Source organism: Thamnophis elegans, chromosome 9 (assembly GCF_009769535.1).
Source record: "Thamnophis elegans isolate rThaEle1 chromosome 9, rThaEle1.pri, whole genome shotgun sequence".
NCBI classification, from domain to species: domain Eukaryota; kingdom Metazoa; phylum Chordata; class Lepidosauria; order Squamata; family Colubridae; genus Thamnophis; species Thamnophis elegans.
Window position 1 is genome coordinate 18,006,320 of NC_045549.1, and position 12,864 is coordinate 18,019,183.

General features: G+C 45.6%; 1 protein-coding gene across 4 annotated transcripts in view; it reads left to right on the forward strand.

Moving 5' to 3' along the window:
- SMARCAD1 (SWI/SNF-related, matrix-associated actin-dependent regulator of chromatin, subfamily a, containing DEAD/H box 1) overlaps positions 1-12,864 on the forward strand; it is a 50,680-nt gene that overhangs the window by 13,220 nt on the left and 24,596 nt on the right. For 3 of the 4 annotated variants that reach the window (XM_032224051.1, XM_032224050.1, XM_032224052.1), the window contains exons 4-8: positions 4,847-5,024; positions 5,571-5,634; positions 7,745-7,836; positions 11,007-11,090; positions 11,529-11,613. In XM_032224051.1, the coding sequence (XP_032079942.1) occupies positions 4,847-5,024; positions 5,571-5,634; positions 7,745-7,836; positions 11,007-11,090; positions 11,529-11,613 (503 nt within the window). Of the gene's footprint in view, positions 1-4,846; positions 5,025-5,570; positions 5,635-7,744; positions 7,837-11,006; positions 11,091-11,528; positions 11,614-12,864 lie in introns of those variants that run through there. The other variant, XM_032224053.1, reaches the window with a different exon arrangement.

Below are 12,864 nucleotides of genomic sequence, written 5' to 3' on the forward strand. Positions count from 1 at the left end.
TCCTTCCTGGGTGGGGGGGAGTTACCCCAGGAGATGGGATTCTCAGATGATGAGAATACCACTGTTTCGGAGGAACCTTCTTCTAAGGTCCTATTTATGCCCGCCTTGTTTAAAGTTCTCTTGGATAAGGCGAGGCACACCACCAAGGTCGGAACTGGGGATCCCTCTGTGCCCCCCCCAAGGGATCCCGACATGGTCATGTTCTCTGCCACGGCCACCAACAAGGAAGAGATCCCTGCCCCTCCCTTGTTCCTAGAGGTTCTGACCGACCAGTGGGCTAAACCTTCCACTTTCTCTTCTCCAGGTAGTACCGACCGTCGGCATTATAACATGGAGCAAACCTTTGCTCAGGCCATTCAGCTCCCGACGGTTGACACCCCTGTGGCCGCATTGGTGTCCTCCTCCCCAGTGGTGTCGGGCGATGCGGCAGATAAGATGAAGCCGGAGGATAAGCGCGCAGAGCTTACTTTGCGGAAGAACTTCAACGCCACAGCGTGGGCCATTAAGGCGGCGGCCTCGGCTTCCTACTTTAATCGTGCCACGGTCATGTGGCTCAAGAAGCTGCAGGCACGCATTCCCATACAGGAGGACCGGATCCATCAGGATCTGGTCAAGATTCTGGCGGCGTGTCAGTTCTCAGCTGACGCGACCTTGGACACGGTCAAGTTTGCTTCTAGCGCCCTGGCCACCTCGGTCACCTCCCGTAGGCTCCTGTGGTTGCGCCATTGGCAAATGGACAACAAAGCCAAATGGGATTTGGCGGCTGCCCCCTTCAAGGGGCCCGATCTCTTCGGGGAGGCCCTTGCTCGCATCCTCGTGGAGGATAAGGACAAGAAGAAGGTCCTACCCTCCACGGCTAAGAAGGCCGAGAACAAGTCACGTCCCTTCCGTAGGCAACGGTATAGGGCCCCTAACTTCGGCTATAACCAGCGCTTCTCTTCTTTCTCTTCTGACAGGCATTTCTTGGGGCAGCCCTTCCAGGACAGGAGCCGTTTCCAGGGCCAGGCTCGGCGGCCCTTTCGGGGGGGGAGGCGGCCGTCCCTTCCGCAGGGGGAAGTGACTCGAACCCGAGTCATCCCATCGGCGGCCGCCTCGCTCTTTATGCGGACCGGTGGGACGACATCACGTAGGACGCCTGGGTTCGAGCCACGGTTCGTTACGGGCTCAGGTTAGAATTTCTCTCCACTCCTCCAAATCTCTTTCGGTCGTTCCCTCCATCCCGGAGTCGAGAGCGCCGCCGCCTGATGAGTCAGGCGATCGCCCACCTCCTCGAAATCCATGCGGTGGAGGCGGTTCCCGCAGGGGAACGGGGCCGGGGCCACTACTCAAATCTCTTCGTGGTCCCGAAGAGCACGGGGGGTTGGAGAGCAATTCTAGACCTCAAGCGCCTGAACAGGTTTCTGGTCTACAGACGGTTCAAAATGTCATCGCTCAAGTCCATCCTTCAGGGCATCAGGGAAGGCGATTTCCTGGCCTCCGTGGATCTCACGGAGGCCTATCTTCATATTCCCATCCTGCCCGCTCATCGCCGGTTCTTGAGGTTCTCCCACGGGCCCCACCATTACCAGTACAGGGCTCTTCCCTTCGGCCTGGCCTCGGCCCCGAGGACCTTCACAAAGGTCCTGGCGGCTCTGGCGGCCCATCTGAGATCGGTCCCGGTCCGCCTCCAATGTTATTTAGACGATGTCTTGCTTCAGGCGGGCTCCCTGTCTCAGGCCGTTTCAGATCTTCAGATTACCATTCGAAGCCTCCAGGCCCTGGGGTTCTCGGTAAACTTCGAAAAGAGCCATCTCACTCCCTCCACTCGCATTCTGCATCTGGGGACACTCATAGATTCCAAGTTGGGGGAGGTGCGTCTGTCTCAGGAGAGGCAGGTCAGCCTCCGTCGGCTGGCGGAGAGCGTTCGCACAAAGCGCTCCGTTTCCATCCTCTCTCTGTCGCAGTTATTGGGCAAGATGGTCTCTTGCATAGGGATTGTCCCGTGGGCCAGACTCCATCTTCGGCCCCTTCAATGGGAGCTTATCCCCTATCAGAAGGGACGAATGAGCAATTCCCTTCGGACTCTCCGCATCTCGACGGGGGTCCGTGCATCCCTGGTGTGGTGGCTCTCCCCGGCCATCCAGCGGGGGTGTCTGTTCTGGGAGCCGAACAGGGTGACGGTCACCACGGACGCGAGTCTGTTCGGGTGGGGGGCCCTGGTGGGCTCTCGGATGGCTCAGGGCAGATGGACGGCCTCGGACCTCCGTCACAACATCAATTGGCTGGAACTGAAGGCCGCGCGTCTGGCTCTGAGTCACTTTCGCTCCTCGGTGGAAGGGAGCCACGTTCTCCTCCTGACGGACAATGTGGCCACCAAGGCGCACATCAATCGTCAGGGCGGGACCCACTCGAGAGCCCTCTGGCTGGAGGCTCTGCGATTGGGGTCGTGGGCGGAGAAACACTTACAGTCCCTGGTGGCGGAGCACATCTCGGGATTCTCCAACGTCCAGGCGGACTGGCTCAGTCGAGCAACTCTGGACAACGGCGAGTGGCAACTCCACCCGTCGCTGTTCCGGGAGATCTGTCGTCGGTTCGGGTCCCCCCGGGTGGACCTGTTTGCGTCTCCCGAGAACACACAACTCCCGCGTTTCTTCACCCGTTTCCAATCCAGCTCGGCGGAGGGCACGGATGCCCTCAGGAGCCGGTGGCCCCCGGGCCTTCTCTATGCCTTTCCCCCCATTCCACTCATCCCGGGGACCGTCAGGAAGGTGGTGACGGAAAGGGCCCTGGTCATTCTGGTGGCCCCGTTTTGGCCCAGGAGACCCTGGTTTGCGGACCTGGTTCAGCTGTCAGTGACTTCCCCGTGGAGGATTCCGCAGGGGGAGGTGGTCTTACGGCAGGGGGCCCTGATTCACCCAGAGCCTCAGTGGCTTCAGCTGACCGTTTGGCTCTTGAACGGCGGCTTCTAAGGGGGGCTCATCTGTCTTCCGGGGTCATTCGCACCATCGAGGCGGCCCGTCGTCCCTCAACGACCCGCATTTATAACTCCACCTGGGCGGCGTTCGTCCGCTGGTGCTCCTCCAAGGGCATCTCTCCCGGCAGAGCCACCATCCCCAACGTCTTGGATTTTCTTCAGAAGGGCCTGGAGGACGGGCTCTCGCAAAACACCTTGCGTCGCCAGGTGGCGGCTCTGTCCTCGGTCTTGGGGGGGGGGCGGGATCTTCTTCTCTTTCCCAGTCTCCTCTGGTCAAGCTGTTCCTCAAGGGGGCGGCAAATCTCAGGCCTCCCCCCGTTCATAGATTCCCCACGTGGGATCTTCCGCTTGTCCTCAAGGCCTTAACGGGAGCTCCGTTTGAACCTCTCCGCTCGGTGCACTTGCGCTTCTTATCACTGAAGGTGGTCTTCCTGGTGGCCATCACTTCCGCCCGGCGTATATCCGAGCTGGGCGCCCTGTCTTGTAAGGACGACCTCTGTCATTTTCACCAGGACAGAGTGGTCCTTCGCCTTGACCCGGCATTCGTCCCCAAAATAAATACCCCCTTTCACAGGGCTCAGGAGATCGTCCTGCCTGACTTCTGCCCGAGTCCGTCCACTGACAGGGAGCGTCTTTGGCATCGTCTGGATGTCCGCCGTGCCTTGCGGATCTACCTCCGGCGGACCAAGGATTTCCGCAAGTCGGAGGCCTTGTTCGTCTCCTTCCTACCTGGAGCTCTGGGTTCGAGGGTGTCCTCGGCTACCATCGGCCGTTGGCTGCGTCAGACCATCTCGGAGGCCTACGTGGCCTCAGGGCGGCCAGTTCCATCAGGCGTCACGGCGCACTCTACAAGGAGCGCGGCAACCTCGGCAGCGTGGGCCACCAGGGCCCCGTTTGAAGACATCTGCCGGGCGGCTACCTGGGCCACTCCAACCTCGTTCATCCGGCATTATCGTCTGGATGCTTTCGCGTCAGCGGACGCATCTTTCGGTCGTAGGGTCCTACAGGGGGTGGCAGCTGAGGCTCCCCTTGGTTCCTAGAGTTCCTGTTCTCCCTCCCTGGGACTTTAGCTTGGGTATGTCCCACGTGTGACCATTCCCTCCTCCCATTCTGGAAAAAGAACGTTGGTCTTACCTGAACGTCTATTTTCTGATGGGAGGAGGGAATGGTCACAACCCGCCCTGAGTTCTGTCTGTTGGGGCCAAGGGGAGGGCCCTGGGGGTGTTTCCCGGGGTTGTGTTGTTTCTTGTTTTTCAGTTGTACCGTTCATGTTCGAGAATCTGGGCTAGCAATGGACAGGCACCGGTATTTATAGATTTCCTCTCAGCCTTGGACCAATCAGGCTGTGATAAAACCCACGTGTGACCATTCCCTCCTCCCATCAGAAAATAGACGTTCAGGTAAGACCAACGTCCTTTTTATTTTTTGCTTGTTTTTCTAAAGTGTTAGGTTGAACATAGTATACTGAATCAGAATCATAAATGAAATCAGAAAAAATAAATAACTAGAATAAAATATTCCAAAATGGAGCTTCACGTGTGAGCACCTACCCAAATGAAGCTTTGTGTATGAGTATTTTTGGGTGGCCTGTTCCAAACAGGCCACGCCCCAGAATGGGCTGTGGGCCGGGGGTTGGGGACCTAAAATCCTAGGAGCTAAAAAAAAAACTACATCATTGTAAAAAGAATGCAAAAAAATCTTCTAGATTAAAGAAAATAAAAATTTCCTGTTTTTCGTAAGATTTTTTAATAGGTCTATAATTTTTGATTTCCAGGAAATTTTCTATTATCATTCTAATGTCTAACCACTGTTACCTAATGTATGTATGTATTTTGTGATGTATTTTTTAATTCTACAGTAAAAATTGTCATAATATTTTATCTCCACATTTAGTTCTGAACCTTCTGATGACGAAAGTGAGAATGAATCATCACAATCTCTCCATAAAAATAGTCCAGCTGAAATGTCAGATGCCACAGAGGAAGAGGAGGAGGAAGAGGATCTGAATTACTGTAAACTCCAAACATTAAAAGAACTTTTCCCACAAAAAAGTGACCAAGCATTATTAAAGGTACAGTATTATAATTATCAGGAAATATCATAGACATACCTTACAGTTGTGGATTCTTTCCGGTTCAGACCGGTTCAGCCGAACCGGTAGTGGTTTGGGGGCCTAGGTCACTGGAACCAGCAGCGACCCAGGCCTGCCATGCCCCCAAACTGGTTCTCTGCACATGTGCAGAAGCATTTTTATTGCATTGCGCATGCGCGCATTCAGCGTGCACCAGCGAACCAGCAGTAGAGCCTGCCTGAACCCACCTCTGATACCATGAATGTCTGAAGATAAATCTCTGTCAAAAGATTTCTTGTTTTCTCTTTCCCTGTATTTCAACAGCCTTAATCAGAATATAGGTAGTCACTAAATGAGTGTTTGTAAACCGAGGACTGCCTGTATTAGAAAGAGGATAACAATGATGTATTCAGCCTCTGTGTCTCACACACACATATACTGTATATTGCACTTCCGAATAAAAATGCATAGGATTTCATAGCAAAATTTTAAAGTAATAATAATTTTAATCTAGAAAAGAAATTTTTTCTCATCTTCTTCTTGTAGCTCATAGAATCAACAAATACTATGGATGAAGCTATAGCTGCTGGTCTAAAATTGTTTGATGAAGGTATACGGCTATTTTTTATTTATTTTTATGATTTTTTTGTAATTGACATGTTTGATATAACTACTATATCATCCCACCTTATTTATTATTGTTCAAATATTATATAGACTTGCTGACATAAATACTAACAAAAAACTTACATAAAATACTGAAACTTGTACACAAGGAGAGTCAAAAGAGCAACAACTCTGTTACGTACCTAATGTCACATGTTCTTAAATTCTTTTTCCCAAAGTTATGAGAAGTCACTAAGTGTCACTCATTGCTAAATACGGACAAATAGGTGGTTAATTCCTACTGTGCAAGTAACTTTTTTCAGAAACCAAACATTTAAACCATCATTTTATGCATATAAACTTATCCTTAAACTAAAATATATGTTATAACATACTGCATGTACAGAAATCTGTTAAAATTGCTTAAGTTGAGACCTTGTAGATGCACTTTAAACAAAATGCTGTTCCAGTTTTACAGTGTTTAAATACTTCACAAAGATGTTTTGTTTTGATCTGGTTCCTTGTTTCCCCATTGCCCTCAGCTTCTTCTTTTTTTTTAACAGTGTTTTCACATAACAGTAAAATTTCAGATCTTTTTTATAGTAACTGACAAAGACACAATAGTGGGTATTTGTGTACAAAGAATCATGGAAGAATAAACAAGTCTGTAAACAATGGCCTAGTTTTAAGTTCCATTATTGAACACCTGTTTGTCGAAGAGGGAGAGATTAATCATTTCTTCTGAAAGGCGACAGCTGATTACGTTGTGAAAACGAAACAATGTAAAATAAATGTAATTAATTCGTGTGATTAATTTGAACTAATGCTACTATTGCCATGTAATATTTCCCATGTTAATTATCATATTAACTGAGATTTAGAATTTGTGTGACAATTGATCACACAGTCTGCGACATACATGTGGCATTTTTATCTACTTACCATGTCCTTCCCAAAGACTAGGGATAGGCAGATACTGTTTAATAATATTGCCTGTATCATTGCAGGATGTGAGTTATTCTAAGTAAAGATGTAGTTTGCAAGTGACTAATGGTGATTTTGTCAATGCTAAATGGTGTTCAAGTGAATGAAGCAGCCTAATGTTTTTACTGCATATTGGACTGCGACTGAATTTGAGCAAATGTGTTTATACATTCTAGAATTTATAAAATTATAATTGTAATTTATGGGTTAGGATCACCACCGCAAACTAACATAAAATCAAGAGGGTGTGTGTGTTAATGAATACGTGACCCGTCAAAAGCGCGGAGGACAAAATCGCGCTCGACGAAAGCGCGCATGTGACATCATCACAGCGCGACGAAAAAAATTAAAAATTGAAATAAAATTAAAATTAAAGCAAGCCGATTCACATAAAGGTAAGGGTTAGGTTAAGGGTTAGGGTTAGGTTTAGAGCGTTAGGGTTACGTTTAGCGTTAGGTTAAGGGTTAGCGTTAGGTTTAGCGTTACGTTAACGGTTAGGTTTAGGGTTAGATTTAGGGTTAGGTTTAGGGTTAGGGTTAGGGTTAGGTTTGGGGGGTTAGGGTAAGGTTTTCGCTTTTTTTTTACATTTTTCGATCACAGCGCGATGTTTTCGTCGCGCTGTGATGACGTCAAATGCGCGATTTCGTCGAGCGCGATTTTGTCCTCCGCGATTTTGTGGTGGAACCACTGAATAGACACTGATATATATTGAAGATACTGAGCTCACACACTCATCCGAATTGTAGTTTGTGAGAAGAGAAGACAAAAAGTGTGTTTGTTGCAATAATGGCAATAGATTTGCCATTAAATGATATACATTTTTCACACTGTAAAGTAAACTATATTGCATGTGCATAAACAATACTAAAATACTGTCTGGAACTTGTATAAGAAATAAGTGTTTCAAAACATGTAGGTGGGAGGCTAATCTTAATCGTTCTACAGTACTATTTTAAAGAGAGAATTATGATTGTGAGTTTAGTTTATGTTTTTAAATAAGACAGCCCAACATAATTTTATTAAAGTATTTTACTGTTCCTGAAATAATACAAATAACCATAATCACATAGATATTAGACTGAAAGTCCTTTTCAAATTATTAATTTAATGTACTTTTTTACTTATAAAAGGAGGATCTCGAAAGAGAAAGCTTGAAGATGGTGAAATGAACAATTCTGAAGATAAGGATGACCAAAGTGCAAAAAAGAAAAGACTTGAACCTGTGAGCATTTGGTCATATTTTCAATAAATACCAAAACCTAAGCTAAGTGTGGAACTCAGTAGCAAAAGCAGAAGATCACAAACTTCACTAAACTTTTGCTAACTCTATTCAAGAAGTGGAAAAATTCCAGTAGTCTTTGTTGATGATACCTGCTTAATATATAAGGATCTTGCTCTGCTTCCTGTACTCCTAAATACATTTTTCATCTACCGTATTTTTCGGAGTATAAGACACACCTTTTTTTCTCTTTAAAAAAGTGTGAAATTCAGGGTGTGTCTTATACACTGACTACAGTATTTTTGGCCTCCCGAAGCCCTCCCCCTTCACCAAAATGGTCATATATACCTTTATGGAGACTTTCAGATAGCTCCTTGAGGCTGGGGAGGGCAGAAATGAGTGAAAAATGGGGCATTTTTTGCTCAATTTTGTCTCCGTAGCCCCCAGGAGCATTCTAAAAGCCTCCATAAGGCTATGCATGCAAAAAAGTTTGACAAAAAATGGCCCATTTTCATGAAAAACGGCCTATTTTTGCTCATTTTTCCCCAGGAGCACTCTGCAAGCCCCCCCTCCCCCCCAGTATTCATGCCTTTTTTTAAAAAATGGGCCCATTTTCGCAAAATACAGGCCGTTTTGGGGAGGTTTGCAGAGTTCAAAAACTTTTTTTTTCCTTTCAGAAAGCTCTTTAGTTGGAGGGATTGATGAGAATTACATTGATCAAGTACTGTGCCAGCAGAAACAAAGTTTTAGGTGCTACAGGTCAGCAATTTCCTTCTCCAGCACATGGATAAATACACCTGGAAACATCTACCTACCTGCCTACTCTCTCTCACTCTCTCTCTCTCTCCCTATCTCTCTCCCTATCCACTTTATTTCTCTCCCCCCCTCACTCTATCTACCTACTCTCTCTCCCCCCCACCTATCTACTGTATTTCTCTCTATTTTTCTCTCTATCCCTCTACCAACCAACCAACCAACCTACTCTCTCCCTATCTACTGTATTTCTCTATCTCTCTCTATCTCTCTACCTACCTATCTACATACTCTCTCACTATCCCTACCTACTGTATTTCTCTCTCTCTATTTCTCTCTCTCTCTCTATCCCTTTATCTACCTACCTAACTACTGTCTCCCTCTCCCTACCTATCTACTGTATTTCTCTCTCTTTCTCTCCCTCTCTATCCTTCTATCTACCTGCCTACTTTTTTTTAAAAAAATTGCCTCTTCAAAACCTGGATACGTCTTATACTCTGAAAAATACGGTATTTCATGTCTTCAGTTAATGGCGATATAGCCGCTTGGATTATGCCATTAAATCCTAAACATGGCCTTGAGCCTGTTTGCACAATTTCTCTGTACCATGGCCACTGAGCCAAGGTGGCGCAGTGGTTAAATGCAGCACTGCAGGCTACTGCTAGATCAGCAGGTCAGCGGTTCAAATCTCACCGGCTCAGGGTTGACTCAGCCTTCCATCCTTCCGAGGTGGGTAAAATGAGGACCCAGATTGTTGGGGGCAATATGCTGACTCTCTGTAAACCGCTTAGAGAGGCCTGAAAGGCCTATGAAGCGGTATATAAGTCTACTGCTGCTATTGCTATTGATAGTGATAGGCATGGAATACAATGGCTGGATAAAGCAGTAGGTGGAGCCAGGACAAAAAACTGAATTAAAATTAATTTAATTAAATAACTGGAAGTAATATGATTACTCTGGCCCTATTTTAGAATTTTGTCCTGTTACATTCTAAAATATAATTTGACATCAACTTTGAGAGTTTTATTATTTCGTATTTCGTATTTATTTAGCATTTATAGGCCGCCCTTTTCCCTGAGGGGACTCAGGGCGGCTTACAATAGTAAGGGAAAGGGGGTGAAAGACAAATTACAGAGAAAAAAAAATGTGAGATAACTAAAAAGTACTAAAACACAACATTCACTCAGCATTCGGGAGGGGCAATAAAATTTATCCCCAGGCCTGACGGGCTAGCCAGATCTTGAGTGCTGTACGGAAGGCCTGGACTGTGGTCAGGGTACGAATCTCCACGGGGAGATTGTTCCATAGCGTCGGAGCAGCAACTGAGAAGGCTCTCCTCCGGGTGGTCGCCAGTCGGCACTGACTGGCGGATGGAATACGGAGGAGGCCCGCTCTATGCGATCTGATGGGACGCAGGGAGGTTATTGGCAGAAGGCGGTCTCTCAGATAGTCAGATCCACTACCATGGAGCGCTATATGGGTGGTAAGTAAGACCTTGAATTGCACCCGGAGATCCACAGGCAGCCAGCGCAGCTCGCGGAGGATAGGTGTTATGTGGGCGAACCGAGGTGCGCCCACGATCACTCGCGCGGCCGCGTTCTGTACTAGCTGAAGTCTCCGGGTGCTCTTCAAGGGCAGCCCCATGTAGAGCACATTGCAGTTTTCTGAAGAGTTCCAAAAGTCCTGGGACCCTAGAGTTATGTAGCGCCACTAAAGATTGCATATCAGTCTGTCACTAGACTATCTACACCTGTCTTTGATTAAAATCTTTGTTTACTGAATTAGTGGAAAGTAGAGAGAGAAAAATATATACAGTCTTAATTCTGATTAAGCTACAGCTTTTGTGTATAGTTACAGATGTCTGTCTATCTCTCCTCACTCTCTCTTGTGTGAGAATATTGAATATCAAAATTTCACCGTAGTATCTGAAATGTTTAGTTTAATTTTATGAAAAATAATGTACAGTGGGACCTCGGGTGCCGAACGTAATCCCTTCCAGGACTTCAATCAGCACCCAATTTGTGATTGTGACCAGAAGCAAGACAAACTGCACATGTGTGCACACACAAAAAATGGCACGGAAGGGGAAATCGCTGAGGCAGGGAAAATCACTGCAGCTGTGTTTATTTGACACCCGAGGATGTGTTTGTGACGTGAGTGAAGCATTTAGCATTCGGTCGGCACCCGAGTTGTTCGTCGTCTGAGCCATTTGGGATCAGAGGTCCCACTGTATTGATCCAACCATTAAGCACTGCTAGTTTACCTAAATGGGTTTTCTGGTCACTGATTCCCCCCCCCCATTAAATTATGATGTATTTGTATAATACATATTTTAGGATTGTTTTAATTAATGTATATGTATTTAAATGGTAGAGCTGAATTGCAAACTAAAATTGGATCTTCTTTTTTTCCAACCATAGTTGCAAGATCCTGAAAACGAGGGGGGAAAGCATGAACATCTAGTAAGCAAATTGCACAAAGAATTTCCAAGTTTAGATAAAGAGGTATGGTTTTACTTGACAGTATATGTTTTAGGCCAATATTAGAAATAGATATGTAGCACCACCAAAGATTGTATATCTGTCTATCCCATATACCTTTAGGAGCTTGGAGCACTTTAAACTGTAAATAGGAATATTCCAACCATCCCTAACCATGTTTTCAGTCTGACATAAAGGCTGAAGGATTGAAATTTTCACTGAAATTGAGACTTCTTTTGTACTGCTATAGCATCTCAGCCTTAATTATTAGATAAAATATAAAGACTTTTGTAGATTTAGCAAGCTGTACATTGTAGTTCTCAATACCAGGATTCTTTCTTGAACTGCTTTTTAGATGAGACTATATACATATGTGCAGTTTTGATAGCAAGGTCTCTGTATGTGTTTTATATGGTTTATTAATCCTGTGATCATGCAGGATTTATTTATTTTGTGAATTAGGAACTGAGAGATGTACTTCAGGAACATAACTGGATATATCAAGAAGCTTTGGATTCTTTAAAAGCATTTATGGAAGATCAAGAGGGTAAAGATACTTTTACTTTAATTGGTATATATCATTAACTGAGCATGCATCTTTCTTATTGCCCACATATTTAGAGAGATCCATAATCTGTTTCTAATAAAAGGTTTTAAAGAGGTTTAAAAATTATTCTGTACGGATTCTGTTTAATTTAGTGAAGCAGGACTTAACATAAAAGAAGCAAAAGAAATTACAGTAATATGATGAAAATGTAAGACGACATAGTAAAAATACAAACCTAACAAATGAAGAAAGCAAAATCTTCATGCAAGTTTTAATCAGAATTAAAATAAGAGAATAAGCACCATTTCATGACCTGTTAAGTGAGACTGAGTGTCATTATGGAAGAAGCTCTCTGTCTCATTCTTACAAATGAGCTAAAAGAATTGGTGGCAATGCATATTCTGGTAATCTTTAAACATGAGTGACTTAGAGTAAGAAGAATTGGTATTTTAGGTGCTGTGTCCCAAGCCAATTAGAACTTTAAAGGTAAGCTCCAGCATCTTGAAGTAAGCTTGTAAGCAAATATATTGCTGTTTTATCACTTTAATATGTTCTCCTCCAGTTGAAGAGAGCTTGTGGGTTGGTTTCCAAACATTTCATTACCAAGCTAGGTAACATCTTCAGCGGAGTGTAGGGGATGTCAGTGTCAGTGTTCTTCTGCTTATAAGGGCCCTTATAAGGACACTGGCATCCCCTACACTCCGCTGGAGATGTCACCTAGCCTGGGAACAGAACATTTGGAAACCAACCCACAAGCTCAGAGAACAAACCTTTACCCTCATCCTATACCCAAACTACAGCTATTCGCCAATATTGCATACTATACATATATTTTAGTGGGATGCGGTGGCTCAGTGGCTAAGATGCTGAGCTTGTTGTTCAGAAAGGTTGGCAGTTCAGCGGTTCGAATCCCTAGCGCCGCGTAACCGAGTGAGCTCCTGTTACTTGTCCCAGCTTCTGCCAATCTAGCAGTTCGAAAGCATGTAAAAATGCAAGTAGAAAAATAGGATCCACCTTTGGTAGGAAGTTAACAGCGGTCCGTGTGCCTTTGGCGTTTAGTCATGCTGGCCACATGACCATGGAGACGTCTTCAGACAGCGCTGGCTCTTCGGCTTTAAAACGGAGATGAGCACCGCCCCCTAGAGTCGGGAACAACTAGCACATATGTGCAAGGGGAACCTTTACCGTATACATATATTTTGAACCCTTTCTTATCTTGGGGTTCTTTCTTCTCAAGTTCAGCGAGGCCTT